Source organism: Moschus berezovskii, chromosome 1 (assembly GCF_049115385.1).
Source record: "Moschus berezovskii isolate FMDL1 chromosome 1, NW_MosBer_1.0, whole genome shotgun sequence".
NCBI classification, from domain to species: domain Eukaryota; kingdom Metazoa; phylum Chordata; class Mammalia; order Artiodactyla; family Moschidae; genus Moschus; species Moschus berezovskii.
This window is the reverse complement of record NC_142460.1, coordinates 5042875-5068462: the sequence shown is the minus strand read 5'-3', so window position 1 is coordinate 5068462 and position 25588 is coordinate 5042875. Positions and strand designations below refer to the sequence as shown.

The 25588-nt window shown below is 44.7% G+C and overlaps 1 protein-coding gene across 3 annotated transcripts in view; it reads left to right on the top strand.

Moving 5' to 3' along the window:
- RUNX1 (RUNX family transcription factor 1) overlaps positions 1-25588 on the top strand; it is a 282173-nt gene that overhangs the window by 164813 nt on the left and 91772 nt on the right. For 2 of the 3 annotated variants that reach the window (XM_055416010.2, XM_055415993.2), the window contains exons 3-5: positions 10784-10822; positions 16659-16912; positions 23586-23742. In XM_055416010.2, coding sequence (XP_055271985.2) covers positions 10784-10822; positions 16659-16912; positions 23586-23742 — 450 coding nt within the window. The remainder of the gene's footprint in view (positions 1-10783; positions 10823-16658; positions 16913-23585; positions 23743-25588) is intronic. The other variant, XM_055416002.2, reaches the window with a different exon arrangement.

The window sequence follows — 25588 nt, the reverse complement described above, 5'->3', positions numbered from 1 at the left end:
CTCCAGGGGATCTTCCCAACCCAGGGGTCAAACTGGGGTCTCCTGCTTTGCAGGCAATTCTTTACCAACTGAGCTATCAGGGAAGCCTCAAAAATCAACTATACTTCAATTAAAAAAAAAACTTTATAAAGAAGGAAAAGAATTCTTAAACTTAAAAAAAAAAATTGTATTGGGGTATAGTTGATTGGAGAATCCCAGGGACAGGGGAGCCTGGTAGGCTTCCATCTATGGAGTGGCACAGAGTCGGACACGACTGAAGCGACTTAGCAGCAGCATAGTTGATTAACAAACAATGTTGTGATCATTTCAGTGAACAGTGACGGGATTCAGCCATATGCATACATGTGTCCTTTCTCTCCCAAACTCCCCTCCCATCCAGGCTGGCACACAGCATTAGGCAAAGTTTCCTATGCTATACAGGGGGTCCTTGTTGGTTATCCATTTTAAATATCACTGCTTACTCTTGATTCTTAGGTATATTTCCATGTTCAGGACAGACTGGGGAGTCAGCACCTAAGGTTTATCTCAGGCCTTTACATTCTCTTTCTAGACAGTTCTGCTATATTTGGAGAAATTTCTCTACAGGCTATACGGGATCATAGATAGATAATTTTTTATTTCAGTTGGAAAAAAAGCTCCAATATGATGCACAGTTGTAATAATAAGGATGATGAACTTTGTAGCTATTTATTCTAAAAGAATTAAAGTATGTTATATATGCATATGTTTTAGTGATCATTTTATAATACAGTATAGAATGAAACCTCACTAGTTGGGTTGACATAGAGAAAACAGAATTAGTAAAAAGGATGAATTTTAATATTTTTAAATAATTGTGGTAATAAATTATAGGTAATAGTTATGAGTAAATATCTACTTCTCTCTAATCTTGTGCTGCATTGCTTTAGTTGTATCCAATTATTTGTGAACCAATGGACTATAGCCCGCCAGGCTCCTCATCCATGGGATTCTCCAGGCAAGAATGCTGGAGTGGGTTGCCGTGCCCTCTTCCGGGGGATCTTCCCAACCCAGGGATCGAATTCTAGTCTCTTATGTCTCCTGCATTGGCAGGAGGGTTCTTTACTGCTAGTGCCTCTCTGACCTCAGTCCTGTGTAAATTACAGTACAGAACAGCAATGTATTTCTGTTATTTTCCAGAAGATGGAGAATCTCAAAGTTATTTGTGTGTGTATTTAAATCACAGCTTCTCAGGCCTGCTTGTATGAATAGAAATGACATATGTGCAGTTGGAGGAACCCTATGTAAACTGGTAACATTCTTAAAATGTGTTGTCTTGAATTGATGCTATGTTTCCCTTTTTCTTTTCTTTCCCCTTCCCACTCAAAATCCAAGTTCACTCCAGCCATATGCTGACCTCATCAGTATCAGACCAGGTCAGTTTCTCACAGTTCCAAGTGGCACTTAAATACAAAACTGGAAAAGCTTGTCCAGGGCTCTCATTTTTCAGAGGAGGAAACTGAGGCCAGCACAAAGTGACTAATCAAACAGACCTACAGTTAACCTCCAACCCTCCTCCCTGTGTCTAGCAGTTCAAGAACCAGTTAAACTGACTCACCTAGCTATTTTTAAACATAAATGATGCAGAAGGAAAAGAGTCAGACCTTCCCTTGTCATAACTGCCCCAGTGAGAGAGTAAAGATAAATTATAAACACAAAGAATAAAATAAAGTGCTCGCTGTGGGGAGGAGAGTCCCCTGTTGAAGGAACCCTGGGAAATGACAACTGAAATTCCTAAATATTCATTCAGACATTCTCATTTATTTTTCTTTCCTCAACTTAGAAAACGTGTGTTTTGTTTCTTTTTAGTTTCTTTGGGGGCTCTTTTGTTTGTTTTTATTTTACTTTTATTGGAGTATAGTTGATTTATAATATGCTAGTTTCAGTTATACAGCAAACTGTATCAGGTGTATATATGTACATATATCTCCACTTTTTTTTTCTTTTTAGATTCTTTTCCAGTATAGGTTATTACAGAGTATTGAGTAGAGTTCCCTTTACTCTACAGCAATATAGTGTATTTAGTACTAGTGTATATGTCAATCCCAATCTCCAATTTATTCCTCTCCCTACCCCATCCCCTAGTAACCATAAATTTGTAGAAAATTTGTATTTTGTTTCTAATTCATAATGGCAGAAATGGTTTTAAAAATATTAATTAAAATGTCTAAAGCAGCCTCCGAAAGTAATTTTTTTAAGTAGAAGCTACTTCTGTGATCTGCTAGAAAACTTGACTGCTGTAACATTCCCCAGTTGGGGGACTCAAAGCCACAGAAAAGTGTGTACACTCAAGTGTGTTTCTCAAGAGTCGTGGACTTTGAGAAGCTCCTAGACGCTTGGGTACTTTCCATACTGCTTGGATGGGGGAAGTCACTCCGAGAACTAATTTTATGTGTCACAAGTGGTTTCTCAGCCCTTCATTTAAAGAGCCAAAGAAAATGATAGTGAAGGACAGGGAAGCCTAGCATGCTGCAGTCCACAGGGCCAACAAAGAGTGGAACACGACTGAGCAACTGAACAGCAAAAGAGAGAATGTGGGGGAGATCTGGGTCCCATCCAAGCCCAGCACCGAGGGGTGGAGGCCAGGGCGGCTGGCTCCTAAGAGATGCTTGGAGCTTCACAGATTCCAACAGCCCCCAAGGAACCAAAGCTACGAGGTGGGACCTGTCGTTTCTGTTACAAACCTGGCTCCATATTTCTTCTTTGTTATTGCTTCTGAGAACTAGAAGAAAAACAGGTGGGCCCACTCCACAGCTGAGGCCAGGAACCAACTCACCACTGATGGGAACTCATTATTTAAACTAGAAGATGGCTTCCAAATTGATATCTTGGGTGGTTTGGTTTTGTTTTAAAATCTGTATGCAGTACTTCAAAATAAACCTGTTTATTTGCTGTTGTTCAGTCACTAAGTCATGTCTAACTCTTTGCGACCCCATGCCAGGCTTCCCTGTCCTCCACTATCTCCTGGAGCTTGCTCAAACTCATGTCCATTGAGTTGGTGACGCCATCCGACCATCTCATTCCCTGCTGCCCCCTTCTCTTTTTGCCTTCAGTCTTTCCCAGCATCAGGTTCTTTTCCAGTGAGTCAGCTCTTCACATAAGGTGGTCAAAGGATTGGAACCTCTGCATCAGTCCTTCCAATGAATATTCAGGGTTGATTTCCTTTAGGATGGACTGGTTTGATCTCCTTGCAGTCCAAGGGACTCTCAAGAGTCTTCACCAGCACTACAATTGGAAAGCATCGACTCTTCAACACTCAGCCACTATTTGAGAATATCCCTCTATCACTTTGCAGTTCTGTTTTGAAGTCATGGGCTGGTAAACATAAAACCTCTTGTTCTAATACATGTTGCCTGTACTAATTTCATGGAGCACAAGGGTGTTGGAAAAGAAAGGGTCAAGAGATTCTTTAGTAGTATTCTTTCAGAGTCGAAGAAACCAAAGCATATTGTATAGGCTGTGCCATCAGTGGCTGGTAAACTTTAAGTGGAAACAAGCAATGCATGAGGTAGACCCATAGCTCATCCATGGCTGTGAAAATGCAGTGGTGGCAATGACAGTGGTCCCTAATCTTTGCAGCTTAGTTGTTTTCACCGGGTATGTGTGTGTCCTTATGACACAGCCAATCAAGTGATGCTGTAATAAAATTCTGAACTTCAGGACAGCTCGGAGGGAAAATATGAGTCAAGAAAGATGCATTACTTAATGGCCTTTGCTAATAGCAGGTTATAAACAGGGCTCGCTTGAGCACAAGCTGAACAGCAGCAAAACTGCTCTTCAGAGGGAATTGTGTTTTGAGTGATCGCCCTTGAACTGCACAGTCTAATACAGTAGCCACTGGCCTTCTGACATTTGAGGGCTTGAAACACAAAGAAACTGAATTGAGATACACTGTGAATACAAAATACATGGAGGAATTTGAAAACTTACTAAAGAAAAATAATGTAAAATATCTATAAACAACGTTAATATTGATTACATGTTGAAATTGTTTGGGCTGTACTAAGTTCAGATCAGTTCAGTTCAGTTCATTTCAGTTGCTCAGTCGTGTCCGACTCTCCGCGACCCCATGAACCACAGCACGCCAGGCCTCCCTGTCAATCATCAACTCCTGGAGTTCACTCAAACTCATGTCCACAGAGTCGGTGATGCCATCCAGCCATCTCATTCTCTGTCGTCCCCATCTCCTCCCTCCCCCAATCCCTCCCAGCATCAGACTCTTTTACAGCAAGTCAACTCGTCACATGAGGTGGCCAAAGTATTGGAGTTGCAGCTTTAGCATCAGTCCTTCGAGTGAACACCCAGAAATGATCTCTACAATGGACTGGTTGGATCTCCTTGCAGTCCAAGGGACTCTCAAGAGTCTTCTCTAGCACCACAGTTCAAAAGCATCAATTCTTCGGCGATCAGCTTTCTTCACAGTCCAACACTCACATCCATACATGACCATGGGAAAAACCATAGCCTTGACTAGACGGACCTTTGTTGGCAAAGTAATGTCTCTGCTTTGTAATATGCTATCTAGGTTGGTCATAACTTTCCTTCCAAGGAGTAAGCGTCTTTTAATTTCGTGGCTGCAATCAGCATTTGCAGTGATTTTGGAGCCCAAAAAAATAAAGTCTGACACTGCTTCCACTGTTTCCCCATCTATTTCCCATGAAGTGATGGGACCAGATGCCATGATCTTCGTTTTCTGAATGTTGAGCTTCAAGCCAAACTTTTCACTCTCCTCTTTCACTTTCATCAAGAGGCTTTTGAGTTCCTCTTCACTTTCTGCCATAAGGGTGGTGTCATCTGCATATCTGAGGTTATTGATATTTCTCCCAGCAATCTTGATTCCAGCTTGTGCTTCTTCCAGCGCAGCGTTCCTCATGATGTACTCTGCATAGAAGTTAAATAAGCAAGGTGACAATATACAACCTTGACATACTCCTTTTCCTATTTGGAACCAGTCTGTTGTTCCATGACCAGTTCTAACTGTTGCTTCCTGACCTGCATACAGGTTTCTCAAGAGGCAGATCAGGTGGTCTGGTATTCCCATCTCTTTCAGAATGTTTCACAGTCTATTGTGATCCACACAGTCAAAGGCTTTGGCATAGTCAATGAAGCAGAAATAGATGTTTTTCTGGAACTCTCTTGCTTTCTCCATGATCCAGCGGATGTTGGCAATTTGATCTCTGGTGCCTCTGCCTTTTCTAAAACCTGCTTGAACATATGGAAGTTCACAGTTCACATATTGCTGAAGCCTGGCTTGGAGAATTTTGAGCATGAATTTACTAGCGTGTGAGATGAGTGCAACTGTGCGGTAGTTTGAGCATTCTTTGGCATTCCCTTTCTTTGGGATTGGAATGAAGACTGACCTTTTCCAGTCCTATGGCCACTGCTGAGTTTTCCAAATTTGCTGGCATATTGAGTGCAGCACTTTCACAGCATCATCTTTCAGGATTTGAAATAGCTCAATTGGAATTCCATCACCTCCACTAGCTTTGTTCATAGCGATGCTCTCTAAGGCCCACTTGACTTCACATTCTAAGATGTCTGGCTCCACGTGAGTGATCACGCCATCATGATTATCTTGGTCGTGAAGATCTTTTTTGTACAGTTTAAATTTATTATCAAAATTAATTTCACCCATTTCTCTTTACTTTCTTCATGTTGTTATTAGAAAATTTTACATTACATATATGGCTCATATTACATTTCTAGTGGACAGTGCTGCTCTAGAATAAGAGAGATGCCCACAGGATTTAAGGTAAATTGTCAAGAACTAGTAAAGAAGTTTGAGTGACAATGACATAATGATGTGAATCTTGCAAGCTGGTTGAATTGGTTGGCTATGACTGGCAATGTAGGGGCAAACTGGCCAATAACTGCATCTCAGTTTCTTCATCTGTAAAATGTAGGGAGTAATGGTGGATTGTTTACTGCCAGAAGGCTAAATGGAACAATGCATGTCAAGACTTTAGTGTGAGGTTTGATGCACTGATCAAAGGGAGCTTCAATAATCATGATTGCCTTGGGCAACTCCAGCTGCTGTAACAAAATACTATCGACTGGGTGGCTTCCACAACAGAAAATTATTTCTTACAGCTCTGGCAGCTGGAGGTCCATGATCAGAATGCCAGCATGGTTGAGTTCTGGTGAGACCCTTCTTCCTGGCTTGTATTAATACTTGGCTGCCTTCTTGCTGTGTGCTTACATGGCAGGGAGCAGGAGAGAGAAAGGCTCCAGTGTCTTCTTACAAGGGCATTAAGTCCATCATGATCACTCCACACACATGACCTCATTTAAACCCGATGACCTCCTAAAGGCCTCACCTGTTAAGACCATCACATTAGGGTTTAGGGCTTCAACATATGAGTTTGGAGGCTAGGTGGAGGCAGACATTCAGTCCAACACATTCATTTCAAAAGTCCAATCAGAGAGAGATTTCACGACGATTTGCAATTTGTTTACAATCACCTTTTTGACACTGCAGTCTAGTGGGTGCTGGGCATCATTTTTGCTGGCCTTGCCAGCTCTGAGTGGCGTCCTTGAACCAGGAGCAGCAGCATCACAGAGAGCTTGCTGGGAATACAGGACCTCAGTCCCCCCGCCCAAACCTAGTGAATCAGAGTCTGCACTTGACCTGGTCCCCAGGGGCCTGGGGTACACATTGCTTACATGGGGCTGTCTAGGATTTGAAGAGGAGGGAACCTCCCTGCAAAGCATTCAGACCCTAGCGGTTATGTGTTTGTGAGGGGCTGAGGGTGATATCAGAAGAGAACGAGACAGTTACAGAGGTGGCTTGAGGGAGACCAGTGCAAGACACCCTTGCCCTCCCGTGATCCAGAACCAACTGTGAGACAGGCAAACAAGCAGAGCAGACAGAGGTCAAACTATCAGCCTTATCACAGACAGGACTTTTGGAGAACAGGGAATTAGGCATGTGGCTTCCTGCCCCTGAACCCCAGAAACAGAGACTCATAAGGACGCAGGCGGTGTCTCCCCAAACAATAAGAGGAGGGGAAGGCATGCTTGGCGTGCTACTTTTCTATTGCAGCCAAACTAGCAAATGATCACCAACTTTGCAGCTTACACAACACTGGTTCCTCCTGTTTATTCTACCAGTGTCTTGTCCTGTCCGTTCCAAGCTGATTGCTGATGTCCACGTCCAACCCATCGTCACTGGTCTTGACTGCTCCTAATGGCACATGGGCGGGAAATGGGGGAAGGTCCATCCCTCTCCCTCACTTCAGTCCCCCCTTTTCAGTCTCCATTTTTTTCACCTAAATGCTCACAAGTCTTGCTTGGCAAGGTTGTAGCTTGTCTGCTCCTTCTCTACTCCATCTAATTCACCTGTCCACTTCTGATAGATTTATTCTCCTGAAATATATCTCCATCGTGTTCTTTCCCAGATTTCCAGGCTCTGAGAGAACCCGCTGCCCTCACATTGAAGTTCAGGTTGCTTTAGGTTGTGTAAGCTGCCTCTGACCTGCCTGTGTTTGTGTCTGCCAGGGCTGTGTCACCTACAAACTGCCACACCCCAACCTGATCCCCAACTTACGCCCCAACTATGCTGTGGGTCTGTGTCATAACGTCTTCCGTGCCTCTCTCATGCTCATCCTTCTGTTTGGAAAGGCTTCTCTTCCAACCCCCCAGGCACCCCCAAGCCTTACTGACCACCTGGTGAAAATCTACATGACCTCCAAGAGTCAAATCAATAATCTCTCCAACCAAGAATCAGGTCTTTTCAAAGCCCACCAGGTGATGTCAATCCCTGTGTGTGCTCCCTCCAGCTTCCTGGACTCTACACACATGTTCATTGGGGGCTTGATACTCCACAGCTCCCACTTATTGGCCAAAGGGACCTTGACCTGCTCTCAAACTTTGTAGATGGCCAGAAATAACCTCGGGATATGAATCCTAAATACTTGGCGATTCTGCTCAGTAAAGAATTTCAGGGCTATTTTCTGATAGAGACCTTGAGACAAGGGAGGATAAAAGTCAAAGATGAGATCAGTTTAATCATTCAGAAGGCTACAAAGGACACTGATAAAAATACATAGTTGTGTCGAAAAGAAACATAGCTCATCACGTGTGTAGACCCAGATGTGGGGATGAGAATGTGTGCGTATCCACAGAGAACCAAGAGTGAAGTAATTTTGGGCAGATTTCCTAAACTGTCCAAGTGTAAGGTTTCTGGTCTTTAGAATGGGAATGGGGTTGTTGCAAGGAATAAATTGGGCAAGGTAAGCTTTTTGGCCATGGCCTGGCATACAGCAGCCATGGAGAGACTGAAAGCGAACGCTGGTCAAAGTCAGCTCTCACTGCTGTGAATACCCAAGACCTCTCTTCTCTTACAGCTCAGGTTCTAGCATCATTAACAACTCCTTGGGCAAATCATTTCAAATTCCTACAGGTGTGACTGCGGGTACAGACACCTGCCTCCTCTCTCCCCTCTTACCGCCCAGCTTAATGATGCATGCTGTCTCCTTGAAGCTACTGACACAGGACAAACAAAAAGAGCTCTCAACAGACCGCCGCACACCTTTCAAAGTCCTCTCACTTCTGCCTTTGTTTTTAGGTTAAATAAAAAAAATTCTTGGCTCTTCTCTCAGAATCACTGAAATATTAGGTGTGTAGACAAAACACTTGCCTTTCCACTCTGCTTCTCCTATTTCTCAGTCTCAGACATGGAAAGGCTTCTCAGGGTCTCAGGAGAGAATTTCCAGGGTGGTTAATTCTGTTAGGTCTCTTTAGCATAAACTCAACTGTCTGGTCAATCTTACTGCTGTGAATTTCCCCCGACCCCCACGCCTATTAAAACTAAATTTACTAACTTCAGGGTGTATTTGTTATTTTCTGCCTTAACATTCACAATTAGTGCAAATAACACTTTCTCTGCTCTGTTTTTAAAAAATTTTTGTGGAGTCACTTTATGTACTTGTAAACCACAATCTTGTGTGTGTGTGTGTCTTTAAGAAGGCTCTCTTGAGAATTTTGTTGTTGTTTAGTTGCTAAGTCGTGTCCAGCTCTTTGCAACCCTACGTACTCTAGCTGTCAGGCTCTTCTGTCCATGGGATTTCCCAGGCAAGAATATTTTAGTGGATGACAATTTCCTTCATCCCAACCCAGGGATCGAACCCACGTCTCCTGCATTGGCAGGTGGATTCTTTAACGCTGAGCCACCAGGGAAGCCTCCTTTGAGACTATACATACTTAATTCCTTTCATTTTTCATCACAGGGCAGTCCTTCAGAACCCCTTATTATTTAAGTTGCCCTTTTTGCTTAGCAAAGCCATAAAACTAAGGAGCTGAAAATCTTGTTCTCCTGCCTATTTAAACAGCATCTGGAAATCTGAAATAATTACCTCCTTTCTTAAAGGTTTTATTTAAGCAATATTATACTAATATGGTGCAGTGGAGTTGAAAGCTCTCAGTCTGCAGTCTTTGAAATGTTCAGATCTTAAGGCTTTGAAAAATGCTGTTTCCTCCATGTTAATCAATCAGTTCTGACCATTATCCATAACAAGGCTAATGAAATCATTTCAAATTCAGAACATTATACATAGATATTCAAGGGAAAGAGAAATAGCTTCATATGGCTTTACTTAATGGATTTACCTGTGACTTTACCTGTAACTGTACAGGTGATCCATATGTGGAAATTATCCTAACAATTATTTATATAGTATATAGTAGGTGATCCATATGTGGAAATTATCCTAACAATTATTTTCAGTAACAATTGATATCATCTGTCACTTTAAGAATGAAAGCTTTCAGGATAAGCAATCTGCCCTCCTATCAAAGGGAAAGAAAGGAAGTCAAGTGGGAAGAAAATATTTCTAAAATATCTTATCATTGGAAGTAAATGATCATAATGTTTGTCTACTAGTTTCTTTTAGAAGATATATTCCAAATTGTTATTTTTATCACTTTGAAAACTATTTGTATTTTTACTTTTTTGCATTTAGCTTCTAGTATGTCACAGATTTTTTAATGTTTTTGTATTAAGTTAGGGTTTGGGAGCTTTTGTTGTTGTTTGCTTTTCCTTACCTATCAACAATGTTTTTTCAATTTAATTTTTATTCTACATTGGTGTACAGTTGATTTAAAATGTTGTGTTAGTTTCAGGCGTACAGCAAAGTGATTCAATTACACATTCGCATATATCCATTCTTTTTCGGATTCTTTTCCCATATAGGTTATTACAGAATATTGACTAGAGTTCCATATGCTATACAGTAGGTCCCTATTGATTATCTGTTTTGTATCTTATAGTGTGTATATGTTAATCCCAAACTCCTAATTTATACCCCCTCCCACCTTTCCCCTTTGGGTTTGGTTTTCACTTTGAATTGTGATCCATCCCTATATTATCCAAATATAGTTTTAATGTTCATGAAATAAATCACATTTGCATTCCATATAGAGCTTAAAAGAAGTGATTCTATGAATGATAAAGACCTCAGTATTAGCTAGCAAAGAGAGACATTGGTAGAAGGTACATAAAAACCATATGCATATGTAACAGTTCATTTTTTATATGATGATTTACTGTTTTAAGTTATTTTTGACCCAAAGTTGGACAATATGCTATAAAAATCTCCAGTGCTAAAAAGTGTGAGAGGCAACAAGCTCCAAAAAAAAATGAGAGAGGGGATTTAGTTTTCACACTGGCATTGGTTCCAATTACAATTAATCAACTTCAGTAAATTTGGTGTTTGCTGTCAATATATTCACACAATTATTTTTATTTTCCTATTTTCTACTCTTTCAGAATGTGTTCATGGAATGAATCCATCTAGAGACGTTCACTGTATGTTAGATTCCAAATTATATTCTTTACATGCATATTCATATATGCATAAATATGACATTTTACCTGTGTATCTCTATTAACCCAAATAATCAAGACTTTTTTTTTTTTGCTGATTCAAAAATATTTAAAATGTTTTCCATATTGTAAATGTCAAACGTATAAAACATTCCAATGAAGCCTTAAATGATACCCTCGGTTCTACAGCGTTTACCACAGATACATTGTGCTGTTATTAAATGACTCTATATAACTCTCTCTCTAAAAAAAAAAAAAAACAGCTTGGCTTCTATGTGTTATAACCTTGTTTATTACTTTTGCTATAGCAGTGTTAATGAAAAATTTTTATGAGCAAAATGCTTACCAAGCATCCCTAATTTTTAAAAAGATTAAATTCTTTCCCAGTTTGTTACTTGTAAGTTGTAAATTGATTAATAAAGTTTGTGAAATAGTCATATATCAACCACAGGATCCCATGGAAACGTTCACACACAGGAAGGATGCAGTGGAAAAACGAAGGGATCTGGTGCCCCAAAGTAATTATATTTCAAAAGTGAAATCATCTCAAACCCACTGGGAGAAAGGGATGTTTAATTATTTAAATTCCAATGTTGAAAACCGGACAATGTGTATCATACATATATTTACATGTATGTTAGTCTGCATCAAAATTATTCTCATTCCCTGTGCCATTTGTACCAAATAATGTGGTCCATCTCTAGCAAAATACATTTTCTGATTTCCATTTTCATGAAAATGGTCACTGAAAACAGAAACGATTCTTTTAGAAATGTTACATTTTTAGGAATATAATTTCAGAAATATATTACAGAGGGGATTTTAAGAGAATGGTTGAGATCCTTATTTTTGAGAGCGTTTTGAAAGAGTAAAAAATGTGTAATATTTAAATGTTTTCTGAGACCCCCATCAGTATATATTTACCTAAAGCTGTAGGGGAAAAAAGTGTCAATAAGCTGTTTTCCAGTGATATTGTTTTATTTTCCCCTTCCAGCAAAGCAAATACTGATTTTTCAATTCACTGTGAAAACTCACATTTCATTCAATTAACTAGGAGCCTTTTAGAAATTTCCCCCATGCAGCAAATTTGGAAGAAGCTGTCACACAGCATCCATCCGCCCAACATATTGCTTCGTTGTAATTTTTGTATTGTATTATGACAAAAGCAAATATTAGTATTATTCCAGGGGAACACTACGAGTGTATACAGAAATGTTTCCTTTTCTCTCAGAGAAGCAAAGAAAGGGAAATTCTATATCGCCGCTTAAACGAGCGCTCCTGGTGGAAAAAGAGTACATTCAACTCCATACGCTATATGTACAAAGCCCTTAGATTAAAGGGGTTCGCGGTACCCCTTTAGTTGAATCCCAGGCTGCCAGCTTTCCATTCATTTTAGTTCCTCGATACGGAGGGCGGTGTATTTTATTGCTGGTTTTCAAGCGTGCACCCCGTTAGCGCAGTTACAGCCTGCGCAAGGTCCTGAGAACCCCAAATGCCCGGCGGCCCCACTCAAATACAATCAGTAGCAGCTTTCCTTGCTGCTACTGTCCTTGGAGTTTGAACTCGGGATTTACTGATTGAGATTCTGAGCTAAGCAGCGTCTGAACCGGGTGCATCTATCGCTAAGCCTCTTCTCTTACTAAGGAAACCTGATCCCCGCCTGGAAGACCGCGTTGCATGGGGCACCCGCGGCCCCTCGCAGGGTTGAGGGTTTCAGGCAGACGGTCGCAGCCCCAGAGGCGCTTTCTCGGAGCTTTCCGAGCAGGCGGCTTACCCCCCACCCCGCAGCGATACATCCTCCGAGGCAGCGCCCATTTTTGCCTCCACTACACTCTTGAGTCCCCCCAGCCCCGGTCCTCGGGGGTGTATGGGGATGCACTTGATCGGCTCCTGAGGAAATACACTCGAGCCCAAGCAGAAAGATTTCACTCGGCCCGAACTCGCCTCTAGAGCGGGCAGCGTCGAGCCCGGGCGCAGAAAAGAGACTGTGTGGCCCCGGGGCTCCGGTGCAGACGGTGGCGAGGGAGGGGTCTGGGGACTGCTCGGTATTCGGGATCGCTCGGCCCGGGTGGAGAGAAGACGGCTGGGGGTGGGGGGTCTTTACACCCACAATGTCTGAAATGAGGCTTCTTCAAAAACCACTTTTAAATAAAAGTACAAGGGCGTTTTCTGAGACTCCCTCCAACCCCCAGACCCATCAAACAAAATACAGCTGAATGCTAGAAGTGCCGGAATGTCCCAGGTTTCCCGGAGCGAGAGGAGCGAGGGGACTGGCGCTCCAGGCGAGATGCCGGGCCGGAAGGAGGGGGCCGGGCCGCAGGGCGCCCGGGACGCCCGCAGCCCCTACGGCTTGGGACCACCCGACGGTGGGGACGGCCAAGGGATTTCGGGGAAAAAAGACCCCGATGCGCGCGGGTTGGGACAGCCGGGACCCCTGCCCGAAGGTTCCCCTGCTGCCCTCCCGGCCGCTGGGATAGCGGGGCTGGGGGCGGAACGGGGCCGCGCAGGCAAGATCCGGCCGCCGTTTCTCCTTTCGCTTCTTCCCGAGCTGAGGTTCCTAACCGAGACCCAAAGGCCGCCAGAAGTACTGCGCGAGAGCCGCGCCGTCGGGGGCGTTCCCCCGCGCGCGGGCCGGCCGCCGGGCGCCTGCTGCCCCCTGGCGCCCGCGCTGAGCCGCCCGGCCTCTCCAGGCCTGGGGCGAGGGAAGCGGCCGCGGCGCCCGGAAAGGCCTCCGCGGGCTGGCCCGCCCCGGCCCCCGCCTCTGGCAGGCCCCTTGGCGCTGGAGGCCTGGGGAGGCCGGAGCCGAGGCGGCAGCGCTCCGGCACCCCAAAATCGCACGTCGGCAGGGGGAACCAAGGCGGGGGGTGGGAAGGGAGGGTCCCCCACCCCGGAGCGGGGGCGGGCGAAGGACCCCCGCCCAGGGAAGATCGACGTGGAGGGCTCCGTACCAGGAGACCGGGGTAGTGGATGAGCGCCCTCCCCCCGAGGGAGGGAGCTGGTGGGCTCCGCGCGGAGTGTGTGTGTTGGGGTGCAGCCCCGCGGTCGGGCGGTGGGGGGAAGGGGGGACCCGGGGCCCCTCTAAGCCCCGCGAAAATGCCCGCGGCGCCGCGGGGACGGGAGCAGGGGGGACGTTCCCGCCCGCGCGCAGAGATGGGGTGGCTTCAGCTCCCGGGGCGGCTGGCGCGCGCACGCGCGGGCGGGCGGGGAGCGGAGCCCGGGGGCCGTTTCCGGGGAGCCGGAGGTGGGTGCGGGGCGCGAACGACCTGGGCCCCGCGAGGGAAGCCCGCCCGGAGGCTTTCCACTTTCTTTCCAGGCGCTTGTTCTTTGGGGGTTCTTTTCTGAACTACGAAAGTCCTTCGCTGGCCGCTAAGCTCAACTCCACCTGAGCGAGGCGCGCCGCGTCAAGACGCAGCGAAAAACAGCAAGAAAACAAACCCAGAGAGAAAACTCAACACACAAAAAGCAGGTCGTGGAGACCAACCACCGTCTGGCCTCAGTAAATGAATCAGCGCCACTTCGCCGCTGCTGCCAACCGGCGCCGAGCGGCTCCCCGGGCTGGGCCCTCGGCCCTTCCCGGCCCCCTCGCGGCCGAATCCCATCCACGCCGGGAAGGCAGAGGCCTTGGGGCCGGACGGTCTCGGGAGCCTAGCGGCGGCCGTTTCATCTATCTCCATGGCTCGCGGGACGCTTCCCTCCGACAGATCTCTGAGCCCGGACCATTCGGAGCTCAGCGCGCGGCCCCAGTCCCTCCAGGCCGACCGGCCTTCTGCTCCACCTCCTGGGTCTCCGAACCACGGCCGCCCCTGGCGCAGCCGCTCACGGCAGCCCCCCGGGGCGGGCTGGCGGACTGCCGGCCGCGCAAGCCCGCGGGTGTGCAAAACCGTAGAGCCGCCGTCCGTACTGGGATGGGGGTCTCGAGCGAACGTGAGAGCTTGTGCGTGCGGGGATGTGGACGCGGGGAGCGCGGCGTGGCCACCGCACAGGCGGTGGACTCTCCACCCGGGTCGCGTACAGTAGCGCGCGGCGGCGGCGGGGGCGCGCGGGCCAATTCCAGGAGCCCGCGGCACCGAGCCGCGCCCTGCCTGATACCGGAAAGGCCTGTGATTGGCCGGCGGCCGCCCCTATGCAAACGAGCTGAGGGAATGGAATTCCTCGGGCCGGGCTTACAGTAAAAGCACGTTCATTTCCAGGCACTCTCATTCATAGAGCCAGCGGGCGCAGGCGGGACGAGCGCCCGCGGCCGGACCCAGCCAGGGCACCACGCTGCCCGGCCCTGCGCCGGCAGGCACCTCTTGCTGGGGATACTGGGGACGCCAGAAGAAAGTCAATCTTTGCTGTTTTTCCTAGAACCGCGTTGGAACTTCGATTTTGATTTGTGTGTGTGTCGGGTTTTTTTTTTTTTTTTTTTTGCCTTTTCCTACTTTTGAATGAACTGGTTTCTTGGCTGGATGGTTCCATTTCTTTCCTGGGTGTGAACTTTTCTCCGTTTGTGTCCTTTGACAACAGCGGGAGAGAGTGCGCCGGGCTTCGTGGCGAGTGGTGAAGTGGCGCGTGTGCGTGGCAGGGTGTGCGTGCTTGTGTAACTCGAGCCGCCCCGTCTGTTGCGATCTGCGCTGCAGAGCCTTTCTCGCCAGGGCCCGCTCCACCTGCTGCGGTTCCGCGGTGAGTGTGGGTAAACTGGCGCGTCCGGGCAGTTCACCCAGCCGGCGCTGGGGCGACATTGGAGGAAGCTCTTCTCGCTACTGCCCGAGTCGGGGCTGACTCACCGGAGTCGATGTAGACCGCGGCTGGCTTCCGAAGAGTGCGTGCCTGCGTGCGTCTGACTCCGCTGCAGCTCACCTCCCACCAAACCACAGGATCAGCCACGAACTTAACCAACATCCCCAAACCCGAGTTCTCAGATGTGGAGAGCTGAACCCTGAGTGTCATCGACTTGGATCTTTTTTTTTTAAGATCAGCTTTTTCTTTGATAAAGCTTGAATTTTCTGAACTGAGCATTTATTGAAAATATGACAAGTCCTTCTCGCCCAGCCCTTCTTCAACTACTGAAGCTGATTCTCAAGGCTACTTAGAAGGGGGGGAAAAAACCCTGCAGCGAACATTAATGGGTTTCTGTTGTGTTTAAATTCTCTACAGATTGTATTGTAAATATTTTATGAAGTAGAGCATATGTATATGTTTATATATATGTGCACATACATTAGAAGCAGGACCTTTTGGAAGTCTCAGCTCTCGCTTTTGAGGACCGAAACCAGTTTTGCATGAATAAAAATTGGCGCCGTATTTGAAGACACTCGTGTATTTTCTGTTGTATTTGGACTTTAGACAAAACTCACCTGGGGAAAAAAAAAAAAAACTGACAGGCAATTAACAACTGGAACTTCCAAATCCTGTATTTGCTGGTCATTCTGCTCTCCGCATAAATAGTTTAGGAAGTGTATGGGAATTTTTGCCTCCGGGAACTTCTGTAACAGCCAAAGACTGAAACTTCAAACTCTCAAAGCAAGACTCAGAAGATAGGGTCCCTTGGCACTTGACTTTGGATTCTGGTCGCCCACTTTTTAAAGCACTAAGCGGTCGTTCTCCGGGTCTGAGCTGAGGCCGATCTTCAGAACTAGAACTTTTTCCGCCTTCCTAGACTGTTCGTAACTTAGTCTCCCCCTCTCCCCCAGCCACCTTGCAGCAATAAAGGCCCCTGAACTTGTATGTTGGTCTCCCGGGAGCTGCTTGCTGAAGATCCGCGCCCCTGTCGCCGTCTGGTAGGAGCTGTTTGCAGGGTCCTAACTCAATCGGCTTGTTGTGATGCGTATCCCCGTAGATGCCAGCACGAGCCGCCGCTTCACGCCGCCTTCCACCGCGCTGAGCCCGGGCAAGATGAGCGAGGCGCTGCCACTGGGCGCCCCGGACGCCGGCGCCGCCCTGGCCGGCAAGCTGAGGAGCGGCGACCGCAGCATGGTGGAGGTGCTGGCCGACCACCCGGGCGAGCTGGTGCGCACCGACAGCCCCAACTTCCTCTGCTCCGTGCTGCCCACGCACTGGCGCTGCAACAAGACCCTGCCCATCGCTTTCAAGGTAACTCGGGCCGGAGCGGGTAGCGGGAGGACAGGCAGAGGCCGGTCGATCGCATGGGCGATCGGGGAGGGCCGCGGCCAGGCAGGCGGGGCAGGGTTCTAGAAAGGGGCCGGCGCGGAGGCCCGTGGTCCATCCCTGTGCGCTCCGCACACGGGGGATGCTGCGTTGCCGTGGCGACCCTCGATGGGCGCGGGGCGGGGGGGCCGCTTCAGTAGGCCGCCGCGGCCGGGGGATGGTTGAAAAAAAAAATCAGGGTGCCCCCCCCCGGCCAAAGACGTCCACAGAGGGCCGGCGGGACCTCCTCCCCGGGCAGCGGTCCTTCGCTTTGATCCAAAGTAAGAAAAGTTATAACCCGGCCGGAACCCAGTCTGCTCCCGGCTTGACACCCAAGCCCTTCTGAGGAAGGCATCAGGAAATAAAATCGAGATACTTTGATATACCTTTGGGTCCAGGAAAAGAAACTTGACGAGGAAAACACTCAGGGCTTTTCCCCACATCCACCCCCTCTTTAACAGCACTGTAGGAATTAGCAAGTTCAAAGTCCACGGCGGACGGACTCTGTTAAGTCTGCAGAAGTTTTCGGAGGAGTGCTTTTTTGTTGTTGTTGAGGTTTTGTTTTGAGCTTCTATCCTATTCCTGCCAGAAGCCGCAAGTAGCGAATCCTGTTTCTTTTCCGGGAACCCTCCTGAACGTTATCGCCGGCTCACCTAGCTTGAAGCCCCGGTCAGAGAAAGGAGGCAAGGCGGGCTGCCGCGAGCCTGGGGGTCTCATCCGCCGGCTTTGCTGTTTGAGGGGAGGGGGACGGCGACGTGGACCAGGACAACTTCAGCCTTTTAGTTTCAGAGGTCCGCGTTCCCTTTTCACCGCTCATCGTGCGCTAGCTTTCAGCTGTCTTGAAAAACCTTGGCCTTCAAAGGGGCTATATAAACAACCCCGGGCGTTTTTAAACAACCGTCCCACCACCCCTGGCAGCAAACAGAAGACGTTTCATTTCGGCGGTAGGGATTCAGTTCTTCTGTCTTGGGTGGGTTGAAGGAGGGACAGCTTTTTAAATACAATCAGTGCTGTCATTTCCTGTTCTTTTAAAGGGGCTAAGGCAGGCAAGGGGTTGGGGGTGGAAGCTATAAAGATCAGCTACTCTTTTTTTCTCTCTCTTAAAAAATCTGGCTACATAATTGTCCTCTTTAAGGGGAGATTAAAGTTTTTTATGGTTCCAAGCCTGGGATGGATTTTAGCTAGTTACAGTGAATAAATGTTCACTTTTTAAAAAACAAGTTAACTATCGGAGTTATTTATTTTTAAGCTTTAGACACCTTCCAAACTTAGATTATGGTTTTTAAAACAGACAAATAAACAAAAAGTGCAGGTGGCTGCCTGTATAGAATTGCCTCAATTTTCTGAAAGAAGGAGTTTTTGAGGAGGATAGGAAGGAGGATGAGTCTGAGCAGCTGCTGGACTCTATCCTGTCTCTTCCGCCACCTCTGTAGATTTAGGTTGGGAGCCCATTTCAATTTTAAATCACTCTAATCCCTGTATATAAACAGACTCATCGGGCAGACCTCCTAGGCTCTGACAGGGATGGGCCCTGGGTCACTTGCAGATAAGTGCAGAGGGGAGGGGACAGGCTGATAATCAACCCAGAGGGTCCTTTAAACCAGGTGCTACGGACACACCAAGGGAGTGTGGGTTCTCACAGATCTGTGGCTTCCTTTGGGCTGTCATAGCCTCCTCTGCCTCTCTCCTCCTCGGCTAGGGAACCCACACCCCAAATACTAACTGATTAAGAAAGAATCTGAAGGAGTTAGAGCCAGGTCATTTCTCAAGCCACCCCAGGAAAGTATTTCCTTCTAAAAGAATGGGGAAAAAAAGGAAAAAAAAAAATCATGTAAATTGCCTTCCTGAGCCATCAGGGAATTCCCTTTAGCAGAAATCTTAATAACCCTAGAGGTTTCCTTTTTAAAATGACTTTTGACAATTCACTGCTTTAAAAAGATCTGTTTTACTGAGTGATAATTTCTAGGATCAAGATCAAGGTATAAACCTCTTGAAAAAAGTTCAAGTGGGTCTTGACAACTCTGGGGGCAAAGGAAAGGACAGGAGAGGATTCAGACCGCTTGGTGAACAATCTGTCGCCACTCCAGTCCCCAGGAAGAGGGGCCTCTTTCTAAAGGAGACCTGCTCACCGCCTAACGGAAGAAGCAGACAAAACTGCCAGTGAGGGAGCAAGCACAGAGATTAGGAATAAAGCAAGCGAAACTTTCATGTCCCTGACTGCACTCTGTACTCATCTTGCACTACCTACCTCCCAAGCACTTTCTATAGAAATTACTACTTTAGAATTTGGATTTTATGTAAGCCCCAGACAACCTCTTTAAGAAGGTAAGCACTAAAGAATTACTAAGATCCCCCATACTAAGGGGGAGAAAATGTAAAACCATGATAAAATCTGACAGTAGTAATGAGAAGGAGCACTGAAATGATTCTTTAGGCATCTTCTGAATATGTGTAAATCCTCTGCTTTAATCTTTGAAACTAAAGGGAGATTTAAAGGTGTGAGTTTCCCTTAAAATAGATGAAAACCATCCTAATTGCTTATCCTGGGCCCTAAAATATCCCCCACGCCCCCGTGTCTCTGGTGAAATTGCCTTTATTTTTTAGCTTAGGAGAGATCCCTATTTTACTACAGAGAAAAGTCTTAAATTTGCTACCTGTTACTCATTAATTACCGAAGCAGTCAAAAAAGCTGTTTGGATGACTTAGGATATGTTTTGTAAGACTGTAATATTAAAGTTTATTTAGGCCCTGGTACACCAGAGTCCGAAGGCATAAACATGTCTTCAGCAAGTTGAGAGGCCTTGGACGCTGATAGTAATATTCTTTTCATAAGAAAGAAAGAAGTAACGTTTCTGTCGGTGAGATCATGGTCTCCTAGCTATGCAGTAAATGTCATCTCAGCTGAATGCTAAGTTCCACCCCTCAGCTTTCTTTAAAACACTGGAAATTTAAGGAATTTGAAATAAATGAATTGTGACTATAATTTCAGCCTAACTAGTGTTGGTTTAAAATGCCAGTTTCAGCCGTGAACAGGCTGACCAAGAGCAGTGTGGGGAGGTTCTGTAATATAGAAGAGGCTTGATATTTTGCCCAACTTCCTGATACTTTAAAAACAGAGAAGTTAAAATAAAAAAAATGAGATATCCTTTGGCCAACAAGTCTCTTCTTGTCTGTTTGGTCTGTGTTAAAATGTAAACGTTTGTGTTTCCTTACCTATTGTTTATAGCTTTTCATTCCAGTTGTTTCTTTTATTCTGTTTGAAGTTAGATTTTTTTAAAAAAAATTCTCTGCATATTGCCTATCAGTGATAAAATCTATATCAAATTAACAGAAATGTTAGTTTTTAAGTTAAAAATATTTTTCTAGTCTAAGAATGCTTGCTAACAATTACATGGTATTCTTTATTAATGTAATTTTCCTGGATTTAATTCTTTCCCTCCTCCTCACCAAGAAAAAAATCTATAAAAGGCCAAATAAATGATCTTTGAGCCCCGAAATATCTTTGACTCCTGCTTCAGTTTGGAAACAGGGAAAAGGAGTTAAACTCTTGATTTCTTTAGTCTTAAATGCCAGCATCAGCAGCTTTTTCTTGTTTAGCCCCCGTGATTATTTTACTCTGTATTTTTGGTGACTGCCTCGTGAAGTTGCCACGTTACTGATGAGGCTAGTGAGGCACAGGCGTGGAGCACTGTGAGGGGCCAGTGGGAGGAAGGTGATTGAGAATACCTTTTGGTGGTTATAAAGCAAGATTCACTTATTTTAAGCTCTTTAGCCAACAATGAGTTATTCAGTTTGAAAACCATGCAGTTGATCCGGTCCCTGTATACTTACTTACTGAGTGTGGGATTAAAACAGAGACGCCAGGTCATCACAAGGAGATGGGGATGAGGAAGTAAAAATATGTTTTCAAGGAGGACATTTCAACATTGTGAGCTAATTTTACAGAGGGAAGTGAAAACAGTCGGGGGGGGACAGACTGGGGATGGATTTTTAAGAGACTGACGAGAGCAGAATAAAGCAAGTCTATTTCATGGCAATAGAAAACACGGTAACAAGAGCTATATAACTGATCAAGGAGATTTATTTCAATAATGGTTTTGAAACAAAAGGGAATTGTCATCTTACTGCTCTTAATTTAACAGCAACAAACATACTTATAATGGGCTCTAACTACCTAATTAGAGGGTGCTTGGGGAAGAAATAGCTGCGCTTTTAAATTTCCTCTATAGAAAACACGTCCAACATTTGGATGGAAAGGACTAGAAAGAAAGATAAGAGTGCAAGTTGGATAAAATAGGTGAGGAACAGGCCTGCCTGTTGCTATAAGAATTGAGTCTCCTGGTACAGTCCTGGGGTCGGAAGGATGCCTACCTCTTATAGTGAGTTGGTTCAGTTTCCCCGTCATAGGCCTTAGAATCCAACAGCGGAAGCACCCTAGGAAATAAAAGGAATAAATGGTCAACTGGATGACACGAGAAAGGGTGATGACTAAGCAGGCAATGGAGATGAGAATTTAGAGAAACATGGCTTTTCTGTCATACAATGGGGCCTATGGCAGCCTTATATGCAGACAGAAACAGAGGACTGAAATATAGGTGTTACCCCTGCAAAAATTACGTATCAAATATTAGGGGAAAATGGGGAAGTGGAAAACAGGAGGAGGAATAACCACTGGGGAATGCTTTATTAACACAACTCAAAAATAAAACCTATGCCCTTTAGCAATCACTCCCGATTCCTCTGTCCCTCAGCCCCTGACAACCAGACATCTATTTTCTATCTCTGTGGATGTGCATATTTTAGATTATTCATAGAAATGGAATCACATGTGAACCTCTTGTGAATGGCTTCTTTCACTTAATATACTGTTTCAAGGGTTCATCTGTGTTGCAGCATGTATCAGAACTTTATTCCCTTTTGTGATGAGATGATATCAATTGTATGGATCTATCACTGTTTTAAAGTCCATTATCAGTTTATGGACATTGGGTTAAAGACTAGTTTATTTTCGTAATAAATGTATTTAATAAGTTTAAAAAATATAAAATGAAATAAACCCCCCAAACAATTATAAAATTGGAATGATGAGCACACATTTCGCTAGTGACTGAGAAAATACCAATCAGGGATATTGCAAGTGATAGGAGATCGTGATCACGAGTAGAACTTGTTTTGATTTGAAATTCTACGACCACTTTAAAAAACACAAACAATGGAAATAGTTTTGACCAAGAAAATAGTTTTTAGAAGGATCAAATGATGACCCAAGAAATGGACACTCCTACGTGAAGCATCATTGGCCATGCATTTTGCCTTAAAATTCCTGCTTTTTTAAAAAAATTACCTAAGTGCCAAATATTTATTTACTAATTTACTTTAATAGTCCTGATAGGAAATCCATTTCCATTCAGGTACATTGAAGGAATTCTTCAGCATCATCTGGGTTTGGAAAAAATCTCAGTCATCTATCAGGTCTATGTTAAGACATCTCTGGAGAAGGCGATGGCACCCTACTCCAGTACGCTTGCCTGGAAAATCCCATGGACGGAGGAGCCTGGTGGGCTGCAGTCCATGGGGTCGCACAGAGTCGGACACGACTGAAGCGACTTGGCAGCAGCAGCAAGACATCTCTGGGACTCACAGAATAAAAATGTGTTGAAATTTTGCTCCTGAAATCAGAGCAGCACATCAAAGTGAGCCTTGCTCTTCTCTGAGGTCTATTGATTTTGTAGTTAATATTATGTTTCTGATTTTTTTCTCTTGCATACTGCAATTCAGTGTTAATGAAAAGCAAGATCATAGAATCAAGTAGGGACAATAAGGTTGAACTAATTGTGAAGGGAGAGTGTAAGTCATTCACGAACAGTCAGCAATTCTGTGGTAGCAATCAGATTTAATTTTAGCAGAAATTTAAACACCTCAAAGGCAAAATCAACCCTCTTAGGCCTACTGGTGGAGGTCTGGACAAATTAAAAATGGGTTAGGCTATAAACTTACAAAAAAAAAAAACGTTCTGTTTCTCAAATATGGAGAATTAAGAAGAGATGATTGTATTCATGAGAAGCCATAGCTTTTCAAAGCCCTTGCTATAGTGAACCTTATTCCAGCCGTTTCCTGTGACCTTATGTGGCTTTATTAGGTGAATGTTTTATGATTTAAATATCTATAATTTTACATATGTGTGTGTGTGTGCGCGTGCATGCATGTACTTAGTCACTTAGTTGTGTCCAACTCTGCGACCCCATAGACTGTAGCCCATCAGGCTCCTCTGTCTGTGGAATTCTGTAGGCAAGAATACTGGAGTGGATTGCCATTCCATTCTCCAGGGGATCTTCCCCACTCAGGGATCAAACCTGGGTCTCCTGCACTGCAGGCAGATTCTTTACCATCTGAGCCACCAAGGAAGCCCATAATTTTACATAGTGGAACTTAAAGTAAATTTTCCTATTAGTAACTTTTCTGTTGTTTTAATTTATGATATAAGTTATGTTTTAGTTTGCTGTTCCTTTGCAAACTAAAAAGCATCACAATATCCATTCAGTTTAAGAACAGGTACACACATGACGTCAAAGTTTCTAACATGCCTGATGTCTGTGTTTGTCCCTTGACGGGTGTTTAGGTGGTGGCTCTGGGGGACGTTCCGGATGGCACTCTGGTGACCGTGATGGCAGGGAATGATGAAAACTACTCAGCCGAACTGAGAAATGCAACCGCGGCCATGAAAAACCAAGTTGCGAGATTCAATGACCTCAGGTTTGTCGGTCGGAGTGGAAGAGGTATGTATCTGTCAGAACTGAACTTGAAACACCCAGTATTTACATGCCAACAAACCCAGATTTCAAAACATCTAGAAGTTTCTGTGATGGGATTCCCTGGAAGCATAGTCATTCCTTCCCATTGCTGTTGCTATGTCAGCCTTGTTATTTAATATTTAATGTTTCTAACAGAATATGGCTTTACATTATTGCTTTCTGTTATTGAACTGGTTTAAGACTGATTTGAAGCAGATAAGACATGAATTGCAAATTCCAAGAAAACCTCTCAGATCTTTACTAAAATGTAAAAATATAAAACGTGCCATCATGGAAGCTAAGATTATAAAACTGGGGTTCTCTCTGATAATTTTCAGAAATCTCTTTACTGGAAGCCTTTAACGTCTGGTCCATGGGCTATGAGTGACCAAGTTTCAAATGATCACTTCTGGTAATTTTAAGGGTTATATAGTAGATGATTATTGCAATATGTTTCAAAGAAGCACTTTTTATGGTGAAATAGGAAGAAATAGTGTTAGTAACATTCTGATTCGGTGATTCTGATGGTAACATGACGTTCCTATATATAATTTGGATGGCTTATTATTATCTGTAGGGAGGGGCTGGGCCCAGTTAATATTTTAGATACTAATAATACCAAAGGTTGAACTCTCCCGAGAAATTGTTATATCAATGCGTTTCTATGTGTAGTTTTCTTTCTCCATACATGTTATCAAAGTATTCAACCTGAAAGAGAAATCTTGGTTTGTTGTAATCTCCTCTGGTTTCCAATCAGTTTCAAATATTGTATTTTCTTTATAAGAACCTTGGTCCTATTTTATAAATAGAAGTAAGTACTATTTGTTTAATTGAAGGAGGTAAGATAGTTTGTTTTGAAAATCACATTTTTGGGATGCAGTGTTGAATAAGCTTATGAATAAAAGTTATTTTGAGTGTGATAAAAAGTGACGTAGAAAATACCTAAATAACAGTAAATGACTCGTTTTGAAAAAAAGTAAAAGTACAACCAACAGACAGTTAAACGGAAGATTAATCATTAGTCTTTATAAAGGCATTTGAAAATCTGTGTTCTTGGGGTATTTGATTAGTCAGAGAGGAAAGGGAGTAAAGGCACGTTGCTTTTTTTGGCTGTTATGTTTGTGTTATCCTAGCTGTCTGGGGAATTTTCAAAACAGAATCATAGGTGGAGAGAAATTTTTTTAACTTATAACATGGTTGAAAATGTTTGTTTATAGCACTATGTTAATAGTAGGCTAAGGCCAAGAAAATTCTATCCACTTATTGAAAGCATGAATGATGTTATAAAGTATAAAGGCACAAGTTCGTCTATGGGTTCACTTGCTATATTAAAAGTCCTCGCCTTTCAGGAAATGGAATTCCCATTGTGCTTCAGAGATGCATGTTTGGAAAACATCTCGGAGGTTTCAGATGAGTAGCTGGCAGAGTGGGTGAGAAGACAATAAAAAACAAATGCCCGACTGTCCGGTCCAGTGACCATCTCAGTTCAATTCCTGTGGATTTCTATTCCTAAGAAGCCACAGCTGAGGGTCACTGGGTTGTGTTTCCAGAGGAAGTAGCATTACATCGTGTGCATCTATGTAGGTCTATGGGTCGGGTTTTGGTTATGCAAGTTCTGGGAACTCTTTAGTGGTCCATGCTATTTTCCCCTAAGAAGCACAGTAGGTGGCCTTCCAGCAAGGGCCAGGAGGTTGGTGATGATAAAGAAGGACATGCTGAAAGCAGCCTGCTTTCTGCGCTGGCATTTCTCATCCCTCACTGGCCATGTCTGTTTTGAGTGGGTGACTAAGAGGAGCTTGTGTTGACTTGGGGAACAGTGAACTGTTTCCCC